Below are 12,715 nucleotides of genomic sequence, written 5' to 3' on the forward strand. Positions count from 1 at the left end.
CTCGTGCCGAGTAACCCAAATATATCCACATAATAATGTAGTCTCACACTTATATCAAATATATACACATAAATACACATTTATGCCCGCAACGAACCAAATTATCAAAATTGCCCTTCTAATAAGAAACGGGCCCACATGCATATTTAATACCCCTAAATATGCACAACTAGTCATATTATCACATAATTCACATAATAACAATTAAACACATAATTCCATATATTTTCATCCTGACCCCTTAATCAAGGCCCTAAGCCCTTGGGGATGGAGAGAAGAGGAAGCCATACCGTGAGGAGCAGCTTCCGACTGAGGGAGAGGAGGAGGAAAGAGTGCAGTCGCCGGAGCAAGAGATGAGGATGGCAGAGCCGTCGACGAGGGCAGTGTAGGCGCAGCTGGAAGGGGCGCTGAAGAGCTTCTGGTCTGGGTTCCTCTCGTGTGTGCCATCAAACAAAGAGACGAAACAAACGCAAGAGACCTTGAGAATGGGTTAGGGCTGGTTCTTGAAAATGGGTTAGGGATTTTTCTTGAAGATGTGCTTTTAGTGAATTAGGTATGCATCTGATACCATGTTAGAGAAAGAGGTACAAAACTAAAGAGAGAAAAACAAAGCCAATTATCTTGAAAACCCAAAAACCTGATCCGAATACAGGCTAGGGGTTGTATATATAGGCCCAAAGAAAACAAGATGGTTATAACCAACTTTACACTAAAAAATAACAACCTCAGATATTTGTAATTATTCTAATAACCCCTAACAAGCATGTGCTTCTTACAACACCTCACATAACTCCAAAACAAGCCAACAAAAATACTAGCAGAAGAATATCAAGTCTTAAATACCTACTTGATTTTGTTCATTGCTAGTTGGGTGAGTGGTTTTGACCTGGGAAACCAATTACCAAATGCAGAATGCATATTACATGTCAAGTGAAGACTAATTATCAAACCTGAAATATTCAACAATGATTATTAGCTGAACAAATTGACAAAGATCAAGGGAAAACAAGAAGACAACACATGTTACAGTTTACAATTTTACAATACCACTTGAAGGTTTTGTAACTAAAATAATAGATTAGTCATGCTTCTTTTATGTGCTTTGATTCTAAATCTCAATCCATGAATAAAATACAAGAATCAATGCAACACACAACTCGTTTGTGAACTCATCTGATTCGTACTTCTTCTATGTATAATTTTTTAAAATGTATAAATTTTCGTTTCAATATTCTCACCACCTAAACAAAAAGAAGAAAAAACAAACAAACAAAAGACTCAATCACATACAAATACATTTGCCAAAGCCTTGCAACAACACTCGCTCTCACTCCACTAAACGAAACCATCTTAATAATCCAACTTCTAAGCTGACGAGAGCAAACCTAAAGGTCATGGTGTCACCAACAACAATTCAGGGGTTCACAATCATATTTGCTCTGCTGTTGTCTCTTCTTATATCTTGGCCAACGATCATCTAATGTGACGAAGATGATTACTACAATCTTTTAGGTTTAAGTGACTCTCTATCAAGATCACGCTTTATTGGGGTTTCCCATGCTATTTCGATATATGCATGACTGTCCCTTTGATATGTTGGAGGTGAACTGAGAATGTTGGAGCTGGATCAAAAATGCGCGATTAGCTAGAGGTGATTGATGGAGAGGTGAAGTTGGTTTTTCATTTTGGACAATTGGTCTAGGAGATTTTTTTTATGTTTCTTTAGTTGATTTATGTTTGGAATGTGGGAATTTTGGTTTATATGTGGGTTCTAAATTTTGATTGCAATAGTTATTTGTTCCCATATTTTTTTTTAGGAGAGTATAAATTCTCAAAGTTTATGTAAAGTGGATTAAAAAAATCATATATATATATATATGTGTGTGAAAAGTTTAGTTACAAATATGTATTTTTTTTTTATAAAACTATTAAAAATATGGAAATATAAGGTATAAAAAAAATAACTAGACAGAATAGTAAAGATATATAAAGAAAGAGTAAACTGTGTATTATTTCAATGGAGATGAATCATATTTATATAGATAAATATGAACTAGCAAAATCGAGTATGTACCACAAATAGAATAAAAAATTAATGTTTGGGTAACATAGTGATTCTCAATTATTATCATATTTAATTAAAGAGATTCTTTAGTTACAAAATTAGTTATGTATTTTTTTGTTACAAACAATGTATTTTTTCGTTACTAATTGATTTATAAATGGTATGTAGTTATTTTCTATAAAATGTTTGTTACAAAATTGTTATGGTAAAAAAAACACACATGTTTTCATAATTTTTTTTCACAACTGAAATTTTAAAAAATAATTACGAATTGGCATTTCTCTTTTTCATTGTCGTTTGTATACATTTCTTGTCGTTTTATTGTCTTATTGTCCTGATTCATTATCTTGTCGTTTATAACTTTTTTTTTCAAAAATAAATTAGGCACGTTGAAGAAATAAATGAAAAGTAAAAACTAATTAATATAAGCCAACAGGATAAGCCGAAAAGAATTAAAAATACATTATTAACTAACAATCACAGATACAAATGATCATAAATATGGATATATAATCGGACGGTCCTCATCTAAAACAGAAGTCACGCTTCTAATCCCTCTATTTCACTGTACTAAAGTAGAGAACCCAACTTGACGAGTCAAGCTTGTCTCCGCAGTTCGTGCACTCGGAAACTACACCAGCAACAATACGCCATGTCAGCCTCCGGGACTTCTGGCCATTACCCGAACCGGACCCAACCCTGCTCGGACCAGGATCGGAAAGCTCAACCCATCGCAGCCAAAGTCCCCGGCTTCCCGCCTGATCCACTTCTTAAGTCCGGCTCCTCTATTGGCGCCACCACTAATGGCCAAAGCTCAGTCGACGACCGGAAGGCTGAACCACGCAAATCGTCTAATGGCGGCGCCGCTTGCCCTGATAATACGAATGGCGCGGAACCGGCTACGACTACGAGTTCTGTGCGAGGAATTAGAAAGCAGCCGGAACCGGAGATTGATTGGCTGCCGCCTGGTTGGACTGTTGAAGATAGAGTACGGGTCTCTGGTGCGTCTGCTGGTACGACAGATAGGGTGAGTTTTCGTAGCTTTGATTGTTGTTGTTAGTTAGATATTTGTTAAAAAATAAAACAGATTTACTATAAAACTGTGTATTTTTTGGTTGCTGGGAAAAGGAATCGAATTTGAGAATAGAAAATGGAAGGAAAAGGGTTGCTAGTTGCTGCTATGCTATTGGGTAGCTCTGTTTTTAACATTGATTATTAAAAGTTTCTGTTGTTAAAATGGCTCAAGAGCAATCATGAATGAATATTTAAAACTCAAAGATTAATCGACCAACTCAGAAATTTAGAAACCAAATATAAAGAACGCAATCATTCATAGTAATTGTTTTCTCTAGATTCCACAACTAAAGCAATGGTTTTGGTTTTTTTTTCGGTTGATTGTTGGTCTTGGTTTTTGTGAATTTGTCACTGTGTGTGCATTTCATAGTGAAATGTCCTTAAAATGTTCTTATGCTGATGGTTGTTTTGGGTACTAAGAGGGAACACTTTTTAGTGGCTAATAAGCTATAAAGTTTCTCAACTCTACTTGAGGAAAAAGGTTATTTCCATATATTTGGAGTCAATTGCATTAGTCCCATTGCATAAATCTATCAATATTCCAGCGCTCCTCTCCGATTTTATCCATACGAGTGCCATTTTTCAAGTATAATTAGAATGTTCTCCCTAACTTCAAGGGCCTTTTGTGTTTGTGTATCCATGTTCGAGTTTAGAAGTTAATGGAGTTTCAGGTTACTGGTTATAGGAGCTAGATATTCCTCTTTCTCAAGAAGATTTAGCAATTATTAGTATTAGCTTTGCCATTAAGAATATGATTTTCAAGACAGTTTGTAAGGTTGAGAAGATCTGACCACAGGCAGACTAGACATGGATGACTTGGTATTAGCATAATACGCATGTTCCCCTAACAATTATTAGTATTAATATTGCCATTAAGAAGCTGATATTCAAGAGAGAGTTTATATTATTTATGGAGAAGATTAGGGTATATATCTTTGCAAACTATGGTTCTCAACAGGCTAACCTTTGTAATTTCATCTGTTTTTTTTTTCTTTTTTTACTTAACTTTAGTCGCAAGTCCTTAACAGGCTTACCTTTTTGTATATCTTAGTTCAAGATATGGCATTCCACTTGTTAGTAGTTATTCTGTCATAATGTGTGTTATTAGTTCTGTAATACATACTTCTCCGCTAAACCACCAGTTAGAGGCTAGGCTTGCAACTTCACTCAGACCAAAGTAACAAAAGATGATGTTTGTGCAAAGTTCTATTCTTTGGCTAATGAAGAATGGTGCAATGAGAAAATTCATTATGATGTTGGTTTCTCACAACTATTCTTGATGATTATTTTTTAAAAACAAAAAAAACAAAATCACATGGTTTCTCCAATTTGATGCTAGTGTCTTAGTTTGCTTATCTTTTCAAAGTTCATTGTCATTAGTTAGATTGTCATATAGCTAAGGTAATTGAATCAACAACTTCTTGTTGTACTACCTTCTGTGTCTACTTGATAGAGGATGGAAAATAAATTTGCTATCCTCCATGCCTCAACCCTTATTTTTAACTTCACTTTCAAGTTTCAACGATTGGTGTGGTAACTCCATGATATAGATGTGCAAGTAGAGCAATCAGTTCTGTGTTGATGAATCTTCATCTTAAAAGAATTGCAGTAGTTATTCTCAACCTTGTTGCTGAGGTAGTGCTATCCCTTTACTTCATGCTAGTTCTTACGTATTAATGTACACAATTTGATACAGTGGTTTTATCAGTAGCACGTATATCTAGAACAAGTTTTCTCCACAATATGTTGGTCCAACTCGTTGCATGTAATGAAACTCAATGGCTCGTGTTGTAGACATCACTGAATTTGATGGGCAAATAAGAAAAGAGCTTCTATTATTGCTTTAACAATGCTGATTTGTAAGAATCATAAGATTCTATCTTAAAATTAATTGGTGATAACTAATATAACTCATGTTCTCATAGATGGATGAATATTCTTTTGATGTGGATACTCTTATATGCCTCAAGATGGTGACTTGGTTTGCTCACTTTTTTTAATTCTAATTTCAAACAGTTTTTTTTAATATGCTTATTAGAATTATTAGGCTTTTGATATTATGTTAAGAGTTTCGTCAAGTAATATGAATGTAGATTTATAAAAGATTAAGATTTTCATTGCATTGCTATATACAAAGAGATGTTTTAGCGAGTGGAGTTGGACTTACACTGCATTTGAAATTAATCAATTTTGTTTTTCAGAGTATGGTGTGTTTAGTTTCATTCTTAAGGAACTACTTGAATAATAAGAAAAATCTCGCAGTCTTTTGTATCAAGAGGGTTATTAAATACTTTAGAGACAGAAAAATAAATTAAAAATTTCCAAGGGTTTAGTTGTCTATCTCTGTTGCAGTACTACTTTGATCCAATCTCGAACCGGAAATTTCGCTCAAAGAAAGAGGTCCTCTACTTTTTGCAAACAGGAACTCGGCTGAAAAGGAAAAAAGAATTCGATGCTGATGCACCAGTGAGTCCAAATGCAAACCTTACTTATTTGAAGTTTTTGATTCATGGCCTGCTCTTTCATTTTACTAAGTTTTTGTTTTTGATCAGTCTGGGGACAATTCTGGGGCACATAAACAGAAGGCTTGCACAATCGAAAAGGGTTCTGCTAGGAACTTCAACTTTTCGGATGTGCCTGAGAATGTTCAATGGGTTCTCTCAGATTCTTCTGAAGAGTGGAAAGCTTTTATTGGCAATGACCAAGTTCTGGAGTCTAGTAAACGAGACTGGTTAGCCGCATTCACATTGCTTGCATCTAGAGATAGAGGCAGATACCAATGAAGGCCATTTTCAGTCACCAATCCAGTGCGTGCAAATAGCTGTATTACTGACCATTGTTCTTCTTTTGGTTTCTAGTCCTTTTGATTCTTAGTTAGTTGTAATTTAGTCCATATAATGTAAAACAGCCAAGCACAAATCATATTGTTTCTTGGCATTTTTGTCAACTCATCATAGTCAATAGGCTCCTATTTTGTTCGTTCTTTTTATATGTACCTATCAACTTTCTTCTTTAAAAAACAAAAAGAATTTTGCGACAATAATGTACATGAAGTTTGTTTTGTTGCATTTAAATGCTTAAGTTTGATCAGGAACTTAAGTGGTAGTCACATGTCGGAACTTGATTGGCCTAATCATTTTTAATTTAATAAATATTTTTTAAATTGATTAAAAATGTAATCTTTAATTTAAAAACTTAATCCACCTTAATCAATTTTGTTTTTCCTTAAACTACAAGAAATAAGATTTTGAGCTACAAAAGTTTTAGTTACCAAATATTTTTTATTGCAGTTAATTATTATTTGCTACTAAATTTTGGTAGTCAAATGATTTAGTATAGTTCTTTGGTAGCTAATATTGTTTGCGCCAAATAATAAGTTTGCTACTATGTTTGGGTAGCAAAATGATTTAGTGACAAATTGTAATTTAAATGATACCAAATAGGTCTGCCACCAAAATATTTAGTAGTATATTTATATTTTCAACTACCAATATTTTTTGCAAAATGATTTAGTTGCAAAATCTAATAATAAAATACCAAATGTTCCTACTAGAAAAATTATAGCTAATTAACACTTTAGCTATCAATTTTCTTTTAGTAGCTAAATCTATAATGACACCAAAAGATAAAATTACCAACTTTATATATTATTTGCTACCATTTTGTTAGGGTAGCAAAAATGAAATTTTTAGCTACTAAATTTCTTTATATTAAATTTTGAAAAAAAAAAATTTGCTACTAATTATTTTGTAGCATTATAAGTATGTCAATCATTAATATTGGTAGCTAAAGGTAGTAAATATAAATTTTTTAAAAAGAACATTAATAAATCATATTTCTATCTTTAATATATTTGTAATAGTTATTCATGGTAAGGACACGACGATTATAATTATATAACTGTATTATATCATTTGAAATTTATATATATTAATACATATATACACATACTTATATAATAAAATATGTTATCCGTATAAGTTTATAAGATGTATATATAATAAATAAATTAATCTCCAATATAATTTACTATTAATATAAAGGGCTTTTTTGGGGCTTAGGTAATGCTGAAACTTTTTTGCAAAAATACATTAATTAAAAATTTAATTCATAAACATCTACTATAATGTTTTAATTCAAATTTACTGTTTTTAAAGGGATATTAGGGCTGCCACTCTCTTCTACACGATATCCACCCCTCCCACTCTCCCTTCTACATGAACTTCACCTCTCCAACCTACATGGGTTCAACATTTCTTCTCTTCCAACTCTGGTGAGAGTCATTGCCAAAGTTGTAAACCTTCGAAATCAAGCATATAGTCCCGTCAAATCCAAAATTTACAAAAGGCTTTGCCATTGCCATCTCTGTTGCAATAAGGTTGAAATCTTGGCAAGTTTCAGGTAAGTTCTAAGCTTATTCAATTATAATCTAATTTTAATAAACTAATTTAGATTCTACCCTTAGAAATTTACCACATGGGGTCTTCCCTCAAAAATCCAATAAGTTTCTCTATGCTTCATTAGTTTAGCTACTCGTACTTTACTAAAAATATTTTGATATCCATGGACGGAAAACCAATCAAAATCACAAGGGTACAGTATTGTCTAATATGCCTACTTTTCGAATCTACATGCTTATACACAATTGACAGTGAGTGGAATAACAATGGATTGTCAATTTCTTGAAATGATGTAAATATGAATTTCTGGGTTGCTAATTAGATTGGTGACTAGTTCCTTAAGGGGGTAATAAAGGTTGTTGACAAGTCTACTTAAGAGTTTCTCTATTTTTTGTATATTTTTTTGATTGATTTGGTTGAATCCGAATGGGTCGCTGTAAATGCTTAGGTTGCTACAAACAAGCAATTGACAGTGAGTGGAATAACAATGGATTGTCAATTTCTTGAAATGATGTAAATCTGAATTTCTGGGTTACTGATTAGGTTGCTGCCTAGTTCCTTAAGAGGTAATAAATGTTGCTGACGAGCCTGCTTAAGAGTTTCTCTATTTTTGTATATTTTTTTGATTGATTTGGTTGAATCTGAATGAGTTGCTGTAAATGCTTAGGTTGCTGCAAAGAAGCAATTGACAGTGAGTGGAATAACAGTGGATGGTCAATTTCTTGAAATGATGTAAATCTGAATTTCTGGGTTGCTGACTAGTTCCTTAAGAGGTAATAAAGGTTGTTGACGAGCCTGCTTCAGAGTTTCTCTATTTTTGTATATTTTTTTGATTGATTTGGTTGGATCTGAATGAGTTGCTGTAAATGCTTAGGTTGCTGCAATCATATTCACAAAACAAGAAATTGGAAGAGGGTGTGAGAACAAGCAATTGTCAATATCTTGGGATTTAAAGAGGAGTGATTGAAAGGAGGTAAATATGATTTTATACTTTGCTTAGAACAATTGGTAGCTTAATTGGGTGTTTCAAAGGTTGCTCTAAATATTGTACATGTTTCTTATTGTTTGCTTATGTTACTGTTGACTTGTGTTTTTAGCCAACGACGTGAGAACGTCAAATACGACAAACCTTCAAGAGAATTTAAACAACACAGATAGTTTAATAAGAAAAGTAAATAACACATAAGATTTTATAGTGGTTCAGCCCCGTTCAGTCGGTAATAGCCTAATCCACTTAGAGATTTTATTACTTTATCTACACTCAAGATCAGATGAACCGGTGTCAACTGAGTTTCTTCAGTGTAAATTTTCAGGAATACAAAAAGGGTTTCTCTCAAGGAAAACGCACTTTCTCTCTCTAGAAACTCAGACCAATTTTCCAATTGCCAAAAAGTGTAGAAAGAAGGAGAAGAAGCCCCTTTCTGATCCCATAAGCCATTATTTATAGGCTTAGGATCATACATCTGATATCCCCTAGAATCGGGATATTTTATTATATTTATTACATTTAAATTACAAAAAACATTCAAAATGTAACAAAACCCCCAATTTGTGGGAAGAATGAGAGATTCCCGCGCGTGCCAAGACCGGTTCTTGTTGAGGCCGTTTCTGGGAATCTTGACTTAGTCATCCTCTATCTGGTCGACCCATATCTCCTACTGACCACCCATGCACGTGCTGGTCGGACACATGCATGCTAGACATATGCAAGTGCTGGTAGGACATACACTTGTTGGTAGGACATGCTTTTGTTGGTCGGACAAGTGCATGGTGGTAGGACATGGGTAGGACATGCACTCCTCTTTAGCATGCCATATCTCTCCTCTAATCATGGCACTCTCCTCTAGCATGCCATATCTCTCCTCTAACGTGGCACTCTCCTCTAGCATGCCATATCTCTCGTTGGACAACTATGCACTTGCTGGACACATGCATAAGGACCAGTCCCTTTGGACTCTCCTCGGACCAAAGTCTGACCAGTCACTTTTTGGGCTCTCCTAGGATCACATTCTTGGGGTCTCCTCGGACCAAGGTCCGACCACACCTCTAGGCTCTCCTCGGACTAAGGTCCGACCACACCTCATGGTTCTCCTCGGACCAAGGTCCGACCACACCTCATGGTTCTCCTCTCTTCTAACATGGCACTCTCCTCTAGCATGCCATTTCTTTATTTGGACAACCATGCACTTGTTGGACATACGCATAAGGACCAGACATTTGTCTCTCCTCGGACATGTGTCCGACCACGCCCCTTGGGCTCTCCTTGGACGCACTTGGCTTGGACGTGACACCTCTCAAGCAGTCAAAACTCTTCATCAGTCTACCGGGTCACTTTATCACAACTCTGAGGAGTCAATGTATTTATTGACTATTTAATGTGTCTTTTACGGACCATGTACTGCCATTTGTCACCTCTATTGCCACGTTATCAATCTCCATTTTTGGGGATAACAGTTACTTATAATGATTTGAAGAGGTTACTTAAGAGTTTCTTTATTTGCTTAAGGGGTTATAAAGGTTGCTGAATAGGTTTCTTCTTTATTGTTTAATGTGTTAAAAAAGTTGCTGAAGAGATTTTTTAATGGGTGCTTAAGGGTTGATCATCAAGGTTTTCTTAAAGATTGTAAGTTGCTTAATAAATTTCTTATATGTTGTTTACAAGGTTTATCTTGGTTGCAGGAAATGGATAGCATTGCATTTTTACTCCAACACAATGGGCAATGGGATCAAAACAAAAACTATGTCAACTTTGATGTTTGTGGAATAGTAATTAGAAATGACTGCAACTACAACAACCTGATTGGTATGATATGCAATGAATTGAAGCTGCAACTTGAATCTACATTGTTGTAAATACAATATCAAGTTAAAGATGGATACCCTCCTTTAAAAATAGTTGATGATTCGCAACTGAAGTTCTACATAGAGTTGAAGAAAAAGGAAACGAATATCACAAAATACTCATTGTGTCTCACAATTGAAATCAACTCAATGCAACAATCTTTTTTCTCAACTAGGAGTACATCAACGCATAATCAACTATATAATGAAGTTGCACAAACAGAAAAGGCATCATCAAATTCAGATGATGAACCAGTTGATTATTGTGTTGCTGAAGAGGTTGCAGACTTTATTGATTATGCAGAACTGGTCTCCAATCAGGTTATAGAAATGATAGATGAAAGAAACATAAATAATGAAGAAGAAGTAATTGACATTGACGATGATTTGGTAGTCACCAACAACCGTCACCAAGAGATTTCTTTGTCTCAAATATATAAGGACAAAGAAACATTGAAGACTGCTTTAAGCCATTATGCGATCAATAATCATTTCCAGTATTGTGTACAAAAGTCATGCCAAAAGAAATATCTAGGTGCTTGCCTTGATAAAAATTGCAAGTGGATGTTACGAGCATTGAGGAATGGAAACACAAATCAATTCATAATTAGAAAGTTCAGCCACATTCACATTTGTGATTTGGAGATAAGATTAAAAGACCAACGTCAAGCAACCTCGACAATCATTGCAGATATGATCAAACACAAGTTCACAAATATCAAAACAAGGTACACAACTGCTGATATAGTTAGGGACTTGGAACATGATCATGAAGTGCAAGTCAAATATAGCAAAGCTTGGAGATCTAGAGAAAAAGCTATTGAAAAAGTGAGATGAAAAGCAGTTGAATCTTATGTAGAATTTCCTAGTTATCTGTATATGTTGCATCGCACAAATCCAGGATCCTATATTGAACTAAAATCAGATGAAGATGCCATATTTTTATATGCTTTTGTAGCATTGAATGCTTCAATGAAAGGCTGGCACTATTGCATACATGTTGTAATAGTTGATGGGACTTTCTTAAAATCATCATATGGAGGGACATTATTGGTTGCAGCAACTCAAGATGTTGAAGGTAAAAAGTTTCCCCTAGCATTCTGTGTTGTTGATTCAGAGAATGATGATTCTTGGGAGTGGTTCTTTGACAAGTTTAGGAAAGCTTATGGTGTAAGCAAAGACATGAGCATCGTATCTGACCGACACAAAAGCATTATAAAAGCAACCATCAAAGTGTACCCAAAAGTACCACATGGGGCTTGCACCTTCCATCTGCTCAAAAACATGAAAAGCAAGCTCAAGAAGAACTCAAAATAGTTCAAGGATACATTTTTTGCAGCTGCGAATGCATACACTGTGAAAAAGTTTGAGTACAAGATGAGAGAACTTGATAAGATTGACAAAATGCTACGACCTTACCTACAACAAATTGGGTATCACAAATGGGCAAGGATTCACTCTCCAAACAATAGATACTCAAACATGACATCAAACATTGCAGAATCTTTGAATTCTGCAATCGTAGCAATAAGAGAGCTACCAATTGGTACGATGCTAGAGTGTTTACGAGCTTTGGTGCAACGGTGGAGTTGGACTAATAGGAACGTAGCAAGTGCAACCTCCACAAAGTTGACCGACAAGCATGAAGGGATCCTAAATGACAACTACATTTACTCATTGAAGTTAACGGTATTATTCTCAATTAAAAATGCACACTTCTTTTTTATTTAATTTAACTTCACTACACATACAAAACTAACAATATTACTCTTAATAAAAATAAAAAATAGGTGCACCCAACAAATCATATTTTGTATGAAGTTCGTGATGATGGCAAGAAATCAATAGTTTATCTAATTCAAGAACATGTACATGCAACAGGTTTAACACCATAATTCAATTTGTTATTTAAATATTTTATTGTGGTTGCTTTGGTTTGTCGATTGATAATATGTTTCTTTATGTGTTGTTTATGGGCTTTATAAAGTTGCTTAAGAGTACAATAGTTGCTTAAAAATGTTGTTTTATATGTTGTTTTTGGGAATTATAAGTTACAAGTTGCTGAATAGGTTGCTTAAGAATTGATTAAAGTAGTTGTAATGGTTGCTGTATATGTTGCTTGTAATGACTGGTAGTTGCTGGATCTGATTGCTTAAGAGTTGTTTAAGTTAGTGTAACAGTTGTTGTATATGTTGCATATAATGATTGGTACTTGCTAAATAGGTTGCTTAAGAGTTGCTTAAGTAGATGTAAATGTTGTTGTATATGTTTCTTATAATGACTGGTAGTTTCTCGATCAGTTGCTTAAGAATTACTTAAGTAATTGTAACAGTCG

General features: G+C 34.4%; 1 protein-coding gene across 1 annotated transcript; it reads left to right on the top strand.

Annotated features, from left to right (window-relative positions):
- Nucleotides 1-2,608: 2,608 nt before the first annotated feature.
- Nucleotides 2,609-6,182, top strand: LOC133791086 (methyl-CpG-binding domain-containing protein 5-like). Its single transcript, XM_062228977.1, has 3 exons — nucleotides 2,609-3,092; nucleotides 5,492-5,605; nucleotides 5,692-6,182. The coding sequence occupies exons 1-3, from the start codon at nucleotides 2,718-2,720 to the stop codon at nucleotides 5,920-5,922; spliced, it is 720 nt and encodes a 239-aa protein (XP_062084961.1). The 5' UTR covers nucleotides 2,609-2,717; the 3' UTR covers nucleotides 5,923-6,182.
- The last annotated feature ends 6,533 nt before the right edge of the window (nucleotides 6,183-12,715 follow it).

The sequence above is a fragment of the Humulus lupulus genome, chromosome 7 (assembly GCF_963169125.1).
Source record: "Humulus lupulus chromosome 7, drHumLupu1.1, whole genome shotgun sequence".
NCBI classification, from domain to species: Eukaryota; Viridiplantae; Streptophyta; class Magnoliopsida; order Rosales; family Cannabaceae; genus Humulus; species Humulus lupulus.

Coding starts and splice junctions, on each gene's coding strand:
- LOC133791086 (XM_062228977.1), top strand. CDS start 2,718: ATGTCAGCCTCCGGGACTTCTGGCCATTACCCGAACCGGACCCAACCC. Junction 3,093..5,491: donor CTGCTGGTACGACAGATAGG/GTGAGTTTTCGT, acceptor TCTCTGTTGCAG/TACTACTTTGATCCAATCTC. Junction 5,606..5,691: donor AATTCGATGCTGATGCACCA/GTGAGTCCAAAT, acceptor GTTTTTGATCAG/TCTGGGGACAATTCTGGGGC.